General features: G+C 39.1%; 3 protein-coding genes across 8 annotated transcripts; all 3 read right to left on the reverse strand.

Moving 5' to 3' along the window:
• Positions 1-1,357: 1,357 nt before the first annotated feature.
• rpl27 (ribosomal protein L27) lies at positions 1,358-4,468 on the reverse strand. The gene is made up of 5 exons (XM_057346107.1): positions 4,418-4,468; positions 3,760-3,842; positions 3,500-3,669; positions 2,576-2,686; positions 1,358-1,448 (listed from the first exon to the last, which is right to left on the reverse strand). The coding sequence occupies exons 2-5, from the start codon at positions 3,838-3,840 to the stop codon at positions 1,400-1,402; spliced, it is 411 nt and encodes a 136-aa protein (XP_057202090.1). The 5' UTR covers positions 3,841-3,842; positions 4,418-4,468; the 3' UTR covers positions 1,358-1,399.
• Positions 4,469-4,684: 216 nt separating this feature from the next.
• Positions 4,685-9,397, reverse strand: rundc1 (RUN domain containing 1). Of its 2 annotated transcripts, none has more exons than XM_057346077.1 (5): positions 8,834-9,397; positions 7,850-8,008; positions 7,544-7,742; positions 7,334-7,429; positions 4,685-7,220 (listed from the first exon to the last, which is right to left on the reverse strand). In XM_057346077.1, the coding sequence occupies exons 1-5, from the start codon at positions 9,212-9,214 to the stop codon at positions 6,349-6,351; spliced, it is 1,707 nt and encodes a 568-aa protein (XP_057202060.1). In that variant the 5' UTR covers positions 9,215-9,397; the 3' UTR covers positions 4,685-6,348. The 2 variants fall into 2 exon arrangements, with proteins under 2 accessions (XP_057202060.1, XP_057202061.1); XM_057346078.1 differs by lacking the exon at positions 8,834-9,397 and adding an exon at positions 8,286-8,799.
• Positions 9,398-9,811: 414 nt separating this feature from the next.
• Positions 9,812-17,602, reverse strand: grna (granulin a). 5 transcript variants are annotated; one of them, XM_057346070.1, is made up of 19 exons: positions 17,313-17,601; positions 16,916-16,992; positions 16,079-16,216; positions 15,596-15,733; positions 15,311-15,439; positions 15,034-15,118; positions 14,777-14,880; positions 14,507-14,657; positions 14,331-14,423; positions 14,093-14,190; positions 13,793-13,946; positions 13,575-13,672; positions 13,299-13,452; positions 12,967-13,064; positions 12,591-12,830; positions 11,791-12,081; positions 11,208-11,444; positions 10,878-11,126; positions 9,812-10,573 (listed from the first exon to the last, which is right to left on the reverse strand). In XM_057346070.1, the coding sequence occupies exons 3-19, from the start codon at positions 16,214-16,216 to the stop codon at positions 10,430-10,432; spliced, it is 2,601 nt and encodes an 866-aa protein (XP_057202053.1). In that variant the 5' UTR covers positions 16,916-16,992; positions 17,313-17,601; the 3' UTR covers positions 9,812-10,429. The 5 variants fall into 5 exon arrangements, with proteins under 5 accessions (XP_057202053.1, XP_057202049.1, XP_057202051.1 ...); XM_057346066.1 differs by having other exon boundaries at positions 14,777-14,883; XM_057346068.1 differs by lacking the exon at positions 17,313-17,601 and adding an exon at positions 17,168-17,276 and having other exon boundaries at positions 14,777-14,883.
• Between the last annotated feature and the right edge of the window lie 1,869 nt (positions 17,603-19,471).

Consider the following 19,471-nt stretch of genomic DNA (forward strand, 5'->3'; position numbering starts at 1 on the left):
ATCATGAATCAGTTTAGAAATATTAAAACCAGCATTCTGCACGAAGCGAAACTACATACATAGATTAAAAATACAAAGACTTGTTTTCAGTTACTTAACCTCAGGGGATTTATGAAACATGTTATAAATCCTGAGAGATCACTCAAGACTGCAGGCAGTGTCCTAGCTTAAACTGTTCTTGTTTTAATGGGTCCATAGCAATCATAACATAATGCCATTTGCCATTTCTTTTACAGAAGTCAAATCAAAACAGCAGCAATAGGTGAGCTCAGCGATATAACATGAACAAATTTTGTAAGTAATTTTAGAATAGAATAGAATGAGCTTTATTGGCCAAGTATGTTTCCACACACGAGGAATTTGTTATAGTGACAGAAGCTCCACAGTGCAACAGAAAGACAGCAACAGGACAGAACACAGATGATAAAAAAATAATAATATACAATAATATAGAAATAGGCAATGTACAAAACAGCAAAAACACAATATATATATTGTATATACACATGTACATTGTATATACATATGTACATATATATACATTGTACATGTATTGTAAGTAATTTTATGGAAGTAATCAGCCCATTTTACGCATTACCATACACACAGGAGAACGTAAAACATTAGGTATCATATACAGGGCCAAAGTTGGCCATCCAGTGATAAAGTTATGACATGTATGATATAAAACACTACTCACAGTTTCCCACTTAGGGCTGTCACAATTATTAAATAATCGTCTCATCCGAATTATTTGACATCATCGCAATTATTTCAGATAATCCCAATTATTGTGACTACAGAACAAGGGTGATCTGCAGCATTTTACATACACTGTCCTTGATCTGCACTCACTGGTACATTCAAATGACATTTCTCCATCATTTGAGTTGCTTTAGCTTTGCATTTTTTTGTTGATTTGTTTCCAGACTTGCTGCATCTACACAGCAATACCCTCATATCTAGTTTTAGTGCTCAAGACTCAAGTCTTCTCAGTTAAGGTCACTCTACAGTAAACAATCATTTACAAACTGCTCACATTTCTAAAGTATATTTTCTTCACTGACTAAATTGTCATTGAGTTATATTGTCAAAGCCTTAAAACAGACAATTAATCGGCATAATCACAATTATTTAATATCATAATCGTGACAGCCAAATTTCCACTATGTACATATAATCCTGAACAACCTTGAAAGGGACCCTTGTTAGAACTTTTAATTGTATTACTTCTGCTGTCTAAAATAAGCAGATATTTAAAGTACATCAAGTAAAGTGTGTAGTCTTCCAAGAGTGATATTTAGGCAGATAATTTAAAGTGATAATCAGAAGTCAACAGAAAAAAGGCAAGGACTACTTTTTGGGATTTTTACAGATTTATTAGTGAAACCAACAAAGTTTAGAATCTCAGCTTCTGGAAGAACCACTTGTTCTTGCCTGTCTTGTACCTACAAGATAAAACATTCATCGTCATCATTGTATAACCCACACATTGTAGAACAATACGTACCACAACCATATTGTCAAAAATAATATTTTGGTCAGTGCACAAGAACTGTTCCTTCAATAAGCACTCATTCATCAACATCAGGATACTTTGGAATATATGGGTATTTTTAACCTTTAAAGGGTAAGTTCATCCCAAAATCAAATTTGTGTGATTTTTTACTCACCCACATTAAAAATGTTGAGACCTCCCGGTGTCTTGGGAACACAAATAAAGATATTTTAGGTGACATCCGAGAGATTTCCAAGCCTCCTCATAGACATAATGGTTATAGTTTTTGTCAAGGTCCAGAAAAGTACTAAAGCCATCGTTAAAATGGTCCATCCGCTCATAGTGGCTCAATTGAATATTTTTGAATCGATGACAATACTTCATGTGGAAAAACAAACCAAAATAACGACTTTAATCGATATATTCTCCTCTGGCTTGTCAGTTTATGGTGCGCGTTCACGAGAGCACTTCGACGCATGCGCATTCGGTTGGGCAAAAAAAAGTCTTCCTCAACATCGAAAGCAACAGACATTTTGCGAAGATCAGCTTATATACAGCGTGTGTCTGCTTGTAAACACAAGAGTTGCGCTTCCAGGTTTGTCAGTCAGAACGCCGCCATCTGCCCTCACCGAATGCGCATGCGTCGAAGTGCTCTCTTGAATGCGCACCATAGATTCAAGTCGTTATTTTGGTTTGTTTTTCACACAGAAAGTATTGCCGCTGCTTCAAAAAAATTAAACTGAGCAACTATGAGCGGATGGACCAATTTAACGATGTCTTTAGTACTTTTCTGGACCTTGACAACAACTATAACCATTATGTCTATGAGGAGGCCTACAAATCTCTCGGATGTCACCTAAATATCTTTCCTTTGTGCTCCGAAGACATCTCAAAACATAAACGTCATGTGGGTGAGTAAACAAAAAATCAACCTAAATAATAAACCTCAAGCAAACAACCTTATATGTAATTTAGGGAATACAGTTTTTATTTGATCAAGATTTGTTATTGCACTTTGGCCCTGGGTTTTTTGGAAGTGCGGGAATGTTGAAAGAACATTTGGTGACACAAACATACCTCTCCTCAAACTTAACCTTGGCCTCCCTCCTAGCTTTGTGCTTCAGAGCAGGGTCCCTGAAAACATCCTTGTTGACAACAGTTTTGTCCAGAGGAATGTCAACAGAGTACCTGAAAAAAGACGACAGATAGCTTGAAAAGGCAAATAATGTATAGCAAAAGTGTGTAACACAACAGTGTAACAAAACTCCTCCTAACAGCCTAATACACTAGAGAAATGAATAACCATGCATGTCCAACATGCCCATTAGCACTGGTTGCAGAAGACATACCGATATGCCATCAAGACCCACAGACACAAAACATACCAATCATAGACCATTTCCTGCTTTTAACTGGAACAAAGATTTTAAAAACCTAAGCTTTTTTAATTTGCTAGTTGCACAAGATGGCGCTGGTGAGCTTTTGGGACGCCAGAGTCGGCAGAGTAATTTCAGGTCGTATAACACTGTATGGGAAACGGAGAATTTTTGGCCAGCAAATATGGGTGTTTTTCAAATAAAAAAATAATATACAAGCGATATGACATATCCTCTTTAAATTGCTGAGCACTTAGTAAAGCCAAAACAATTTGATAGTGTTATACGACATGTTGCCTCTGACGTCAGAAAAGCTCACCGGCACAATCTTGTGCAACTAAGCCCATTGCTTTCACAAAAGATAAACCCACTGAAATTCTATTATTGGTTATTGAAACTGCATAAATGCCACACACACATTCAATGCCCAGAAATCAATAATAGGCCACAAACTAGTCAGGACCGAGAAAAGGTAAAAATAAAACACTGAACACATCAGCAAATACATTTGCAATTCTGGGGAATGAGATCTTCAAACCTAGTTTCACAGACATCAGCCTACTTGATGCAAAGCACAGAAGATTGTCAGGCAACAACTTCACTTCAATCTTCAAAATGTACATACCTGGTTGGCATTAGGTGGTTGTAGTTGAAAACCTTAACAAAGGCCTTGATCTTGGACCTCTTGGCAATTTTCTTCTTGCCCATGGTTGTTGTGACTTTACGAGGATAGCGGTCGATGCCTGCGACCAGAGCGTGGCTGTAAGGACGGTCTGTTGTGCCGTCGTCAATGTTCTGAAAACAGAAAAAGAGCGTTTAAAAATAAAATACAAATGCAATCCGTTCTCTTTTAGAAAGTGAGATCGTTGTCTAAAATGTACGTACCTTTACAATCACAGCCTTGCGTCCGGCATAACGTCCAGCCAGGACCATCACCACTTTGCCAGGCTTCATAAACTTGCCCATCTCTGAAAAACATGAGCCGGCATGTTACAATAATGACACGTGAGGAAACAACAACAGATAACGAACAGTAAAAAAAAAAAAAGTGGCCGGCTTTTTGCTAAACAATTATTAAAAACGATACGTGATAAAACAAACGCAATAAAATTGTTAAAGTGTCAAAATGATGAGACTGTAACTCTTTCAATTCAATGCAGCAAATGTACAACACTAGCACGCTAGCAGACGTGACTGTACGTCAAGCTTTACCGCGCTATGCTAACCGGTTGTAATAAAACGTTTGGTGAAGTGTCTAGAGTTTTAATCACGTCGTCTAATTTACATAATGAATTTGTAGTGCACACGGGTAATAATGAACACATACTGGCGTTAATTCCTCAGCTATCGTGGACGGGAAACTGCGCTAGGAAGACGCTGACTAATAACCCACCTATCTTTAAGTGTTACAGTTATATACAGGCAATAAGCACATTACATAATCGATAGGGATATTCTCTCTATAAATTATATGGAAGAAAGACCAACTGTGCTTATTTGTTTATCGATGGACATGGATTACTTTCTCGTGTATAAAACTTACTGATGGTGCTCTATGGCCGACGATAACAGGAAAGGAAGTAGAAAGAGCGAGCGTGACCCTTGACACCCGCAAGGAATGACGTATTTCCGCCGGATTGTTCTACGGCGTGAGAATACGCTTTGCACCCTCTACTGCTAAAATTGAAAACAGCACTTAAATGATTTTAAAATTCTGTTAAATTTTTTAAGTAAAAATATTTTTTTAAGTTTAAAATTTTAGAAAATAGTAAAACCGGAAGGAAACGAGACAGCACCATATTCAAAGAGTATCAAGACATTTAATCAACATATTCACTGAAAAGACACCATCATTAGAATATACCTTAAACTAAATTGAAATAATTGCAGTAGTGTTGTCATTGAAATACTTTTTCTGTCTATGATCTACACAGATACACAACAGTACAAACTTGAGAGAAACAGAAAGATTTCTTTTGAAACGTTAACTTGAAACAAGCACATGAGACCATGAATCACAAGCATCCATACATGTCTTAATAGTGCAGAAAAATGCATTCAGTGCTTAATCTGTTTACTAAATAAGGTAGGAAAAGTCCCATCCTCTTCCACAAAGGGTATTTAGAAAAATGGAATAAGGAATGTGGAATCACAAATGAAAAAGCGTACAGCAGCAGCATACAATTTCAGGGATTGTACATTCAATGTTTTAGAGCAGTAAACAAGGATACTATAGGAGCATAATATACCATATATAATTCAGTCAGCATTAATGTGTATCATATCAATTCTTATTCAGAACAATTATTTGATTATCTTCGTAACATTGTGTGACACTATGTGGATCTGATGTACTAGTCACAGGATTCTGATAATTTTGTCAGTTTTCTACAATCAGTTATGCAGCAACGACTGGCTGTAACGGGCCAGTCTATAAAATTGGAGAATCCAATGACACACAACGAACAATGAAGCATTTCTGTTTTTATATGTTGCATTTTGTTTGACCTTAATTACCCGAGTTTTATTTCACGTTGTGAGATCTCATTATCATGCATGGTCACCTTAGACAGTGATAAGAGCACAGAGCAACAGAGCTGACATGACTATTGACTGTGTTGAACACTAGTAAATGAAAAACATGATTTGTATCAAGTGTATCTGTACAATCTCAGTTTAGTTTATGTTGAAACATGATTACAATAATGCATCTTAAACATACACAATAATTTCAGTAATAATACAGTAATGTGGTTAATTTTGGTAAAAGCTGGACATAACAAATCAGTCACATCCTCACGGTCACTGAACTGAGGGAATTTTCTTTGAGGTTCGATCAGTGCAGCATATTAAAACTTGCCTTCATCATCCTCTTGACCACAGAGAAGATTAAAGGCATTGGGCCTATATCAGCTTAGTGTCACAGAAAAAAAGTGCATGAGTTGTTTATTTATTTCCATAACTGTTCTAGTTCCAAAAAAATTTTTTTTATACGATTTGCATTTATGAATAAAGGGAATTGGTGCTACAAAATAGGAGTGTTGGGGTCACATTCATTAAAGGGATAGTTCACCCAAAAATGAAAATTCTGTCATCATTTGCTCGTGTAAATTCCATTGTTCTGCTAAACACAAAGAAAAATATTTAGAAGAATTTTGTAACCAAACAGATTTGGGCCACTATAGACTTTCATAGCAGGGAAAAAATACTAGGGTAGTTAATGGTGCCCCAGAACCGTTGAGTTTCCCACATTCTTTAAAATATCTTCTTTTGTTTTCAAGATTTTTATACAGATTTGGAACAACTTGGAGGGTGAGTAAAAGATGGCAGAATTTTCATGTTTGGGTGAACTATCCCTTTAATAACACCCAACATCACTTCTCTTTTCTCCACTCAACAGTTCTGATACTAATTTACCTATATATTTATTTCAACATGCCCACTTTAGATCACAAAATCCTATCACTCCTATGCTTAGAAAGCATCTTTGATGTTTTTCAGTTGCCTGACAGCCAAGTCTACAGGCAGCTTGAACTTGAGGTGGCTGAGGCGACCCAAAATGCGCAGGGCGCCCTCAAAACCTGTTTGAGCCATGTAGCTCCAGGGTTGGTAGTGACAGTGTATTAGTGTTCCAGATTTACACAGCAGGTTGAGCCAAGACACAAGCCTCTGCTCATTAAGTGCCATGCACAACAAGGCCTTGAACTCTGAATCCGCACTGCGTTTATATCGTCCATGCTCTTTAAGAACCGTATGTATGGCCCACAATAGAGACTGCTTTGGAGTGACCGTCACCGGACCGCCCCCTACAGGTAAACTGAAGGATTGTGAGAGCTGACGGGCAGGCGATTCCACAAATGCCTGGCCGTTTTTTGAATGATAGTACTTGACAAAAAGTTCCCACGGATGCAGGTTCTGTGGAGAAGAGCTGACGGGCAGCAGGCAGGAAATGGGCGCGAGCACCAAGCTCATGCCCTGGGAAGGAGAGTACAAGCCGTTAGCCAGCAAGTCCCGCAGTGCCATGGCCAGCTCCTTACGCACACAAGCGGTCAGGTCGTCCCGAGGTCCTCCCGGTGACAGGCAGGTGGTGTAGCTGACCACATGTTCCTCCTGAGAGGAGGGCTGAAGACGAGAGGCTTGGAGACGAACGCGCTCTACGGCTCCCTCCAATTTTTGCAGCAGAGGGCCGTAATCTTGAGCTTCACCCCCCTGGGACCACACATTCTTGGGCACTTGGCCTGAAGCACATCCAAACTGGCTCAAAGCAAAGATCTGCAGGACAGCTAAGGCTTTCTGGATCAGCTGAAGGCCAGTTTCTCGCATCCTCTGTGCTTGTTCAGGGTCCACTTGGGGGAAATGGTTACAGTTCATTTCATAGATGCTTTAGTCTAAATCTTAACACTTTGCGTCTAATATCTAATAAAGAAAGTGTATTCAGCTATAACGTATGCATAATCACCTTGCTTCATTCCTCCAGTGCCACCAGTGTTTGGTCCAGCTCCTCGGACCTGTTGGCTCTTCTCACCCTCATTTAAAAGAGGATTCCCCACCTCATCTGAGAAAGGCACGATGAGAAATGACAGTGAGACGGTTTCATTTTCATTTTTCAAATTCTACGACCTAACAACCAATGACAATATTGTTTAGGGCAGAGCTAGAAGTTACTCACCTTGTATGAAGTCAATAAACATCTCCAGGTCTCTGATCTGAGTCTTCAGTTGCTCAACCAGTTGCTCTTTGACTCTGACCGGGTTGACTATCTGAGCAATGGCCGAATCCACTCTCTGTCGGAGCTCCTCTGGTGTGAGATTCCCAATGTCTTCATTGAGGTTTACATCCAGCTTCTTAATCAGCTCATCGATTATCACCTATTAAAAATTATCCCCAATAACGGTTCAAAATTCAAAGATTGTGATTCAAAAATGTGACTTTCAGAATTATGTCAACTGCATGAGAGGATACTATCAATGAATACCTTCTGCCTCTCCATGACAACAGACTGAGGCAATGAGTCATAGCTGCCCTCCTGGTAAGCGAAGCGTTCCAGGTCATCGAGTTGAGTCTTCAGCTGGAAAATCAACTCTTTCTGCTTCTTTCTTTGGGCTTCCAAACGTTCCCTCTTCTCTCTCTCACTCTACATTTTAAAACGCACAAGTCAGACAAACTTCGCTTAAATGCTATTACATCAAAAAGACTTCATGGTAGTAAAATGCAAAACAACAACAAACAAAACAAAACAAACAAAATAAAGTCATATGTGAGAGTTAACATTCTCTCATATTGACAGAACTAAACTAAACCATGTAAGATTTGTGTTTTATAGGAAAAAATGAAAGAAAACACTACAGTTGCTCAACAATAACAGATGTTTTATGAAAAGACTGCAGGGGGTTCATGTTTATGGTACTTACCAGTTCACCCTGCAAGTGAAGTGTGTGCATAGGAGGAAATAAGGAGAAAGGAAGCGATTTAAATAAATCACTTTTAGGAATAACAAAAAATTCCAGCACACCAGACAACAGGAAGAAAAGCATAGAAATAACGAGATTTTAAAATGTTCTTCATATCTGGTTTGATTGTGTGAGCTGACCAGTTTTTTCAGACATTTAAATGACGAAGAAACGAAACCAAAATGATTGCCAAATGATATGTTTTTTTTAAGGGCAACACGTGGTCATTGTCTTGTTGACTATTTTCATGTTTGGGGATCTGCATTGTATGTGCAATTCAGGTGGATATGGTTTCAAAAAGCTGCTGAAGAGAGGTCTATTATAAAACAAACAGGATTAGTGACACTGTATATGTTATATACATTAGATAGCATCTCATCCCGCCCAGCAAAGTAGTTGTTTTGAGATAATATCTGGCATCTGGTGAGTAGCTTTTATCGCTGCAGGTGTTCATTAGTACCAGGATGCAGCTCACTGGGTTTTCAGAAACAAAGAGCAATCAAACTCACAGAGTTCTCCAGCATTTGAGCATCCTGTGATCTGCACCCGATGACATGAGGGCATCCTTTGAAAGCAAAGTCCTCCAGCTCCAGCAGCATCCTCTCCTTCTCTTCGCTCTGCGCATGGACGATCTGTTTGAGTCGAAACTGCACTTGAGCGAAGTGAGAGGTTAATGCGAGAAGCGACGAATTCAGCTGCTCCTGCTCCACCTCCAGCTTACGCAGTTTCGCTGCCATCCCTGCCTCGCTGGAAAACACTGAACCAGACTGCGCGCCCCCTTTCCAATGCTCATCCTCCGGGCTGGCCACGGCTCCCACCGGCGCCCAGCGTTCCCCGGCTCCCGCGAAGGCAGCCTCGCTGTCGGAAGTGGACAAATCCTCCGTCGACATATTGCGGTAGACAGCCTTGCTGCCCCTTACGACTGTTTAGAGTTATACAAGCTTAACTGATCCACAATATTCACCTTATATATATAACCTTCCAAAATACACCCAACGATCGCATTTAGCAGGTGCACCGCAGTATTACAGTTTATCCTTACGATTACGTCTTCGGAAAACATTGCAACGTAATCGCAATGACTCAGATCTGGCAATTATGTGGATCCACCTACCAACCAGCTAGCACACTCTCTAGTCCATCAATGTGTGTTATACATTTGTGAGTGCGTGGAGGATGTTTACGTCAGTGCGCAAAGACGTCAGCGAGGCGCACAGTTATATGTAGGCAGCGTTTCTGTTCATATTTACTTTTCTCACTATTCTCACTGTTTGTTTTAAATACCACGCCCTAATGTCAATGGTTAGGAATGCGTCTTACACTAGACATTTCACTCTACTGACCCAGCAGAGATTTACGAAAATTACCCATGGTTTTTATTATAGTTAAAGTGTAGTAACCATGGCTTTCACAGTACATCGTTATATATCTATCGTTCTGATGATCACTTTCATAGTGATAAAACTTCATAATCAACAATAAACACAGACAGGCAATTGTCCTTTATTTATCTTTCACAACGTCTTTACATCCCTACTGAGGAAATGTTTTCTTAGTGATCTGTGTTACACAGCTCAAACATTGTAATGGATAAAAGCTCTAACGTTAGATCAAAAAAGGAGAATTTACAGAAATCAGTTGTAAAAGGTTTGTTGCTTTTCATTAAAAGAGCACCGTTCCATAAATTATTTCCGGGTTGAAGTGGGAATTATCGAATTTCCGAGAGCACGCGAAGGCAGCATAAATCCAAATGTAATCTACAGTACGTAACATTTGTGTACCTGCTTTTTTACTGACATAAAAGTCAATGCAGCCACTAGAGGGCATACGTTGCTTATCTAAACGTCTTTACACCAAATTCCCTATTTCACTTTTATTCAGCTATTTCAAAATACTGGAGAATGTGTAAAATTCTGATCACAATGTACACACTTCACAATAATGACACTATTAATTACTAAATTCAATTTCGAGTGCAAATAAACTGAACTGCTTCACCCTTTGCAATAAACTCATATTTTGATTAGCTCTGATTAGCACTTTGATAATTGTAAAATTGAAAACAATCCCACACTATAAGGACAATGAGACAAGAGCATGTGTTTTCATACAGACATATCGAATTTCTTTTTCTGGAAAAACACACTCCAGCTGCTCCATTTGAGGCCTGAAGCTTTAATACAAGTTCCATCATCGCCGCATTTGTATCCGGCAGGACAGCAGTGTTTCATATCATCACAGCACGCCGCCTAGTGAGAGAGATAAAGGAAAGAATAAAGAAAGGAAAGGTTGAGGAGAATGTTGAGAATTCAGCACGATAGGCATTTCTAATTTGACTGGCATTTGAATTGACAGTAAAGTCAATAGAGCCGAGATCAGGAGACAGCATGCTAATTTTCATTCTTATTCAAAAGAAATTCTACCAAACAAAATCATGATGTTTTAGGATTTTTTTCACCGATCACTTTCTATAAAAAATGAAATTTGTTCACACTCATGTGTAGTGACAGTCAGTCATTTATTTATATAAAAGGTTTAAACTTAAGACTTTACCTTTGCAGATGGACAACATCCCCAGCTGGTCTCAGAGGTCGGACAACAGGTCTCACCCTCAAGGCAACTATATCCACCTCCACACTGAATGTCCTTCACTGAGTTAATTTGTTGTGTCTTTTTGTCTCCAATCTGGGTTAGTGGGACTCTGTCCACCTGCACCCAGAGGTTCTTTACGCAGGAGCTCCCACCCAAATCACATGTGTAACCTTTGGGACAGCAGTGCTCATGATCTGCGCAGCAAACAGCCTATGGCATGCAATAGAAATACAAGATACTTTGACTATTTGCATCTTCATATTTCATACTTCACATTCATATTTTCTATACCTCAGGAATAGGGCAGCAGCCCCATTCTCCTGTGAACAGACGGCAACAGGTAGATCCCGTTGAACAACTAAACTTTTCATCGCATGAAACAGAGCCTGCACTTGGAGCTGGAGTGCTTTGGGCAGTGATTTTATTGTACCATGGAATCACCACGTCATTCTGGATGCAGGACACTGTGCTCACATCACACTTATAGCCAGTCGGACAACAGTGTTCTCCATCACTGCAGCATACAGCCTGAAAAACATAGAGCAACAATCTTAAGTGACTAGACAGCTGAAAATATGACATAAGCAAGACTTTGATGCTTATGTAACACTGCATTGATTTTAAATGTATATATTAAGTGTATGTTAACTATTTTAAAATGTGTATATTTAGTGCATTTGATCTAGTAAGCAAGATCCGTGCTATTATACACACAAGGAAGTATCTAATCTGAAAATGGGCATGAGTGTAAAACCAGCGAAACAGGTTAGATTGTATAACCAGTAAAACAACCACCAAAATAGCAGATTTCTGTTTGGTGTGGTTGGCAAATTTTAAAAGATGTTTATCTCTGTTTTAACTGTGTCTAACTCACATTAGGAAGTGGGCAGCAGCCCCATTTGTTTGTTTTCGTAATAAAACAGCAAGTTGTATGATCTGGGCAGGAGGTATGTTCATCACACGGAATCCTGCTATTGTACTTAGTCACTTCTCCCATATCCTCCTTTACTTCCCCTTGCTGTGTCTGTCTGTGATACTTTTGAACCAAGGCTGGAATAATGAGGGTCATTGGCACTGAAGTGCTGCCACTATCACAGTTGAGTGTTATGAGGTTGCAAGTGGTGCCTTTTGGGCAGCAATGGAAATGATCCACACAACATACAGCCTGCAGACAGAACATCATTTCAGTTGTTTTTCAGGATTTCACAAAATATTGGTGACATTTTTTTTCTTTAAAAATGTTCTTTAACATTTTTCCTGTAGCTCAACTGGTGCTAGAAAGATGAAAAAACCTAAGACTAGTGGTTTTGATTTCTAATAAGAATCAAGCAAATGGGCATCAAGCAAAAATGGAAACGCTAGGACAAAAATATGCTACCTGTACAATGCAAAGGTGTTTCAAATATGACTTCTCATGGCCATGAGTAAAACAGAGATATCTTTGTAAGTCGCAATAAAATTCAAAACTGACCCGTGTGTAATTTCTCATTTGTTACTTAATACTTATAAAGGATAGGATAACACGCATTTCACCTCTGAGACATACATTTACTCATTCGGCAGACAATTTTATCCAAAGCAACTGGATGTGCATTTTATTCATTTAGGTTTATAACATTTTGGGAATCAACCCCATCATATCTGTGTCCCTAGCTCTACTGGGCTAAACTGTACCTCAGGCATAGGACAGCAGTTCCAATCTCCATCAATGTTCTTACAGCAAGTGTTGGATTCAGGACAAATGTGACTTGAGTCACAGCTCACATCTTGTGTCAAATTTTGAGTGCTGATTGGCTGCACTGGGAACTTCTCAAACCAAGAAATATAACCTGATGGGCCCTCACATGTCGCAGCAGCCACATCACACGTCTGACCGTGAGGACAGCAGTGGACGAAATCATCACAACACACAGCCTACAGAGAAAATAAACACACTTAAAACCCAACTGGTTAACCCAGAAAAAGTGTTTATGGCCGAGCTACTTGTCAATGGGTGAAGTCGACTGATTTTTTACAGAATTCAGTAATTGATCCAGATGTGGTGATTTACCTCTGGCAGAGGACAGCAGGCCCATCCTTCATCTTTAGTCTTACAGCATGTGGAATTATCAGGACAGGCCGCAGTGTCATTACAGGGAACATTAAAGTCTGAAGATACACAAGTCAGTGGAAATGATACAAACAGTTAAAGGGAAGGTGTCAATAAAAGTGCACACACACATAAATATATATATATATATATATATATCGACTGAGGTATATACAGTCAACTGAGGTATGTATATATATATGTGTATGTATATGTATATATATGTATGTGTATATATGTATGTGTACATACATATATATACAGTATATATATATTTGTGTCTGTTGACCTACTTTTCGTGTCAGCCACATTCTGAGTACTGATTGGTTGCACAGGAAACTTCTCAAACCAAGGCACAGAACCTGACAGGCCCTCACACTTCCCGGCAGCCACATCACACGTCTGACCGTGAGGACAGCAGTGGATGAAATCATCACAACAAACAGCCTACAGAGAAAATAAATACACATCTCTTATTTAAAACCTAAAACACCTGTCTGGAAAGACCGGTTATAGGTTCACTGATCCTGCTTCAGTTCAGATTAATAGATCCAGATGTGGTGATTTACCTCTGGCAGAGGACAGCAGGCCCATCCTTCATCTTTAGTCTTACAGCATGTGGAATTATCAGGACAGGCCACAGTGTCATTACAGGGAACATTAAAGTCTGAAGATACACAAGACCATGAAAATGACTTAAACAGGGACAAGTGTTTATTAAAGTATACATATTTACAGTATATTTGTGTATCTGTGTGCTTTGCGTTTGTAGGATCTGTTAACCTACTTTGCATGTCAGCTGAATTCTGAGTGCTGATTGGTTGCACAGGGAACTTCTCGAACCAAGACAGAGAACCTGATGGACCCTCGCATGTCTCGGCACCCACATCACACGTCTGACCGTGAGGACAGCAGTGGACGAAATCATCACAACACGCAGCCTACAGAGAAAATAAAATACACCTACAACTTAAAACCCAGAACAACTGGTATCTGTGAAAATGTGTTTATGAGCTACTTGTCAACGGGTGCAGTCGACTGATCTTCTTTACAGAATTCAGTAATTGATCCAGATGTGGTGATTTACCTCTGGCAGAGGACAGCAGGCCCATCCTCCATCTTTAGTCTTACAGCATGTGGAATTATCAGGACAGGCCGCAGTGTCATTACAGGGAACGTTAAAGTCTGAAGATAAAGAAGTTTTCATTTCATTGAATTTATGTAATAAAATAATACCAGTGACACACAACGGTACTGAACCTAAAGGTTGAGTCAATGGCTGGTAATGTTCTGAAATGTTTTACTATCCAAGAAAATCTACATACTCTCTAAGAATTCTTCTTGGCTGAGAGCAGTAGTGATTTGATTTGTCGTGGGTTCAGCTTCAGTGCTCATTTCTGGAGTAACAACTTCAGCTGCTGAGAGGTGACAAAGGGAAAACAAGTAAAAAACATTTCATAGGAAAGTCATCATAAAACAGATTTGTAGGAAAGCAGCATACGCCTGTGGTCTTCCCATTCAGCCCTAAGGCGAGCAGGGAACTTTGCCCACATTGGCAGGTCCTGATTGGTAGAGGACAAGCATTTGGAGCTTTGGACATCACAGATACTGTCCTCTGGACAACAGTGAACTTTATCGTCACAGCATACAGCCTGCAGAAAAAAAGAACATATGAGAATATAACAATATATATAAAAGTGTACATAGTGGTAGAAAAAGTGACCGTTTTTTTTTTCTTTTGACATATTTTCACATTCCTTTGCATTCATACCTTTGGCATAGGGCAGCATGCCCATTGTCCATCCACTTCTTTCTCACAACAGGTGGTGTCCACTGGACATTCTGAATTTCCATCTCCACAAAGAACAGTCTCATCTGCTTTTAAACAAACAATGTTTAAACAAGTTGCCTTGTTTGTATCATTTTTTGAGTATAATCAAGTAAAAAACAATTTGTTTGCCCAGGACAGCTCCCCATACATGCAATTAATAGATGCTTGGTCAACCGTCATTCCAATTTTCTCCATACCTTTGTGTTTGACACAGGAACTGCTGTCTGCACTGCATTCATGGCCTTTTGGACAGCAGTGTTTTCCATCTGAACACACGATGCCCTGCACCAATGAGAACAATCTCTTAGTGTCACATTCACTATGTTCAAACCAATCCCTCCGGTTAAACATTTAGCAAGCATTTCAAGTGTCAGATATTTTAATCCACCATCTTCTCAGTGACAGAGTATTTATTATTTTGTACCAAATATGGAGCTGTTTTTTTTGGTCCATTTAATATTACTTTCTGCCTACCTGCGCGACTGGACAGCAGCCGTATGATGTGGACATGAGCAGACAAGAGAACTCGGCGGGGCAGTAGGAACCGTCCAGACAAGTGATTTCACTTTCACTTGCAGGTAATGAGGGAATCATTCTGAACGACTGAAGGATAAGGATTGTCAACAAATTAATTATTCCAACAAAACATGTGATCATGCAACACAATTATTTTACTGTCAACCATAAGAAAATATGTGAAAATCTAACATCTGTGCATTGAAAATGTGAATTACGGGCTACTCAGATGTAATATCTCACTTTGGGAAGGCTTGTCTGTTCAACATGCATCCTCTCCACCCATGGAAGTGAATGTGTTGCATTCTGGCACACAGACTCCATAACTTGGCACATCATACCCTCAGGACAACAATGAAGGTGGTCTTCACAACACTCTCCCTACACACACACACACACACACACACACACAAGATTTAAAACCGTCTGCAGATGATGATGATGAAAATCCTTCATTGAGCATTACAAAACAGAAGGTGCAATTCGACACCCTCTTTATTGATTTGCATATTTTCACTATAAGCGTATCTTATCATAGCTCATATAAACGAGCGGACAGGATGGATGATGTCGTGGAGGGTTTGATTACAGGATATCAGACTGAATGTAAAAATGGGTGACCGCAGAACACTTTGTCTCGTATATTGCCACTCTATCTATACTACACTCAATAAAATAATGTTACAACACTTTGTTTCGACAATATTAGTTTGTTCTGTCTCTCACATGATAATAGGGGCAGCAGCTGACATCTCCATTGGGAGCCTGGCAGCATGTCTGGCCTGCCTCACAGACATCATCGCTGGGGCACTGCAAGCAAGCAACCAGGGTCACCAATGCGAAGCCTACCGAAAGTTTGAACATCTGGAGGAAAGTAAAAAAAAGGAATGAAGTTATCAAAAAATCAATTAATATTCCGAAGACATTGCCTGTAAAAAAATGTCCCTCACTGTAACCCTCAATCTCATTTTGTGTACTTTCTGTTCCCATTTTTTGAGAATTTTGCTTTAACCACTGTGTATCACTTCCTATTTCACATTAAAAAAGAACCAGAGGCAAGAAAATGACATGAAACGATGAATGACACTAAGCATATACATGTTAAAATGTAAAAGTTTACCCAAAAGAGCAAGCTTAAGAAATTTTCTTAGGTGTGCAGCAAGAAAACATATTTCCCCATATCTCATAAAAAAGGGGCAGTTTTACAACATTATGCTGCTAACATTTATTCACTTAGGCATCATTGTAATCAATGAAAAGACCCATACAACAGATTTGTGCAGTTTGGTGACGCTAACGGCCAAATAAAATACATTTCCTTATGATTCTTTATGATAACTGGAAATTCCCCTTTAGGTCTGCCGCCAACCCCCATGGTGGCTAAGGCATTTTGATAAGAGAAAAATGAGGAACTAATATATTTAGTTTTTTATTAACGGTTTTATTTGGTTAATTCTGTTGCTACTTCCTGTTAAAAATATTGCAAAAAAACGAGTTATTCTATGCTTAAATGTTAAAGATGAATTTAATATTCCCAGTAAAGCTGTTCAGAACTCATCTTACGTTAAAATGTGATCAACGGGGACCTGGAACAGCTGAAGGTGAATGGTCAGTCCGTTTAAAAACGGATTCCAGGTTATCTATAAGCAGAAATAAATATTTTGGGAAATATTAAAAAATATAGCCTGTTTAAACAAAAATTTAGTTGATTTTAGTCCTCGATTGGTGCATTAAAAACAGATAAATACCAAAACCTAAAAAAAACCTTTGAGAACAGCATATAATCATTATTTAACTGATTATTTCACAAATTACCTATTGACAGGAAAATCATTTCCTATAGCAACGAGTGACGCGCTATGCAGCAACTCCGTTTAATGGGATACAATACGAAAAACACACTATTTAAACTTTTACAAAGAAATGTAAGAAAAAATGATCTAGCAGTTCCTGGACCTACCGTAGTCTCCTCTTAGCGTTCAAAGGGGTGTAAATTCATAAAATGAACTTAAATGCAAAGCTCGTTAAACTCCACCTATTACACAATGTATCAGTCAAATGAAGATTGCGGTTAAGTAGCCTAGAGAAGAGGCGTGTCATCTGGTGCAGGATTTGGATGCGCGTAAAAATACTGTGCCCAAGCACGTTAATATACTACGGAGCCCGTCTGATCACCCCTCGATCGGAGAAAAAAAACAAGACCCGCTAATCCGTGGCCACAGTTTTGTAATTCGTTCCCTCAGTTTAAAAATCCGTGCTCTCGGATTAATAAACTGTACCCACCGTTTACAAAACCGTACTCTCGGATTAATAAACTGTACCCACGAGTTTCCTATCCGTGCTCTCGGTTTCGTAAACCGTCCCCTCAGTTTTTGAAATCTGTACCCACGAATTCATAATCTGTGCCCACGCTTTCGCAATCCGTTCGCACAGTTTTGCAAACTGTAGCCTACTCGCGGAATTGAAGCCTCTGTCTGTCAACAGAACAAGCTCCTACAGGAACATTAACGAATATTGTATACTGTTTAATTTTAGATTATATTATAAATTGTCTTAATGTGTTTACACATGAGCGCGTGGCGCATATAAAGCATGCGTTCATTGCCACGTTTCACTGGCATAAAGCTGGTTTGACATTAAACTTTCGATATTCGTGAATTTAGGGACCGTCTCTAAAGTTACATACACATTCAAATACATGTTTCCAACTTCAATGGCATTTATTTTTTTTTACTTATACCAACAAGACTAACTGTGTTCATGTGTGTGTCAGATATAATGCACACCTTTTAGATTATTTATATTTATTATAATAAACCGTTAAATCAAATGCAAATATTCCTGTGTTTCACGGCTGTATGGGCTCATACATAAATATACAAATTTTAAAGCTCAATGGCATTTAAAGGGAATGACTTCCCTGACTAACTGTAAAGTGTCCATGTGTGTGTCAGATAGAATGCACACCTTTTAGATTATTGATATGTATTAAAATAAACCGTCAAATCACATGCAAACATTCCTATGTGTATAATGGTCTCATACACAAATATACCATTATTTAAAGCTCAATATACGTATAGGAATATGTGCATATTATTTGATGGTTTATTTTAATACTCAATAATCTAAAAGTTGTGCATAATAGTGAACACTAATAATATAATTTAGTGTCTGATGTCTGCTTGACTGGCGCGTTATTGAACCAATCAGATAAGAGAAAACGATGAGTCATCAGGAACCTCATTGGTCACAAGAAGGTAGCCCCGCCTCCCCCTTCACGCTTGCAAACTCAAATTAGTGAGAGAATCGTGCCAAAAGTTTAAGCGCGAGACGGAACCATACACATCGGTTTATTGCAAGAAACAGTTTTCGCCTGCGTAGGCAAGACGTTTACAACAGATTTATTTTACATACACAAAGACAGGTTCTACGTGATGAATCCATTTGCAGTTCATAACACCATTGTTTTTGCACGCACACCTGTTTACAGACTCGCAATGCTTTTGGCCGTATTTCAGCGCAAAAAATGTGCCAAAAGTGTAAGCGTGGAAAAAACGGAGGTCAGAAGAATACAGATCATAATTATTTGACGTAATATGAAGTTGCCGTCTCACAACACATGAATTACGCTTACGAAAAATGATACAATGCTGCAAAACTTGTTTTCTTTCGCTTGCAGCTTGATTTACACCTTTACAAAACTTTTTTGCGAATGCAAATTTATTTTACGCTTGCAATGTCACGTACGCTTTTACAAATGTTATCCTGCGCATGCAAAGCTTTTTGGCACGAACCTTCATATCTTCCCCGCTAAACTAATGTAAACGACGGCGCAGCTACACCGTTGATAGCTCTCTAATGGCAAGCTCACACTACGTGACTTTTGGCTGGATTTTGCTGTCGCGGACAGATTTCCAAGGTCTGCGAAAAAACCTTCAGATCGCGAACAAATCGGTGCTCGTTCCGGTCGCCGAAGCTCGTTAAGTATAAGCAGGTGTGCAACGTGATCTGGATCTGTCTCGAGCTATCCCAGACGCTACGATATTTTCAAACCTGTTTGATATTATCGTTGTGTGCGCGATTGAACGACCACGTGGAACTAATCCAGCCAATCAC

This window comes from Triplophysa rosa, linkage group LG11 (genome assembly GCF_024868665.1).
Source record: "Triplophysa rosa linkage group LG11, Trosa_1v2, whole genome shotgun sequence".
NCBI lineage: Eukaryota > Metazoa > Chordata > Actinopteri > Cypriniformes > Nemacheilidae > Triplophysa > Triplophysa rosa.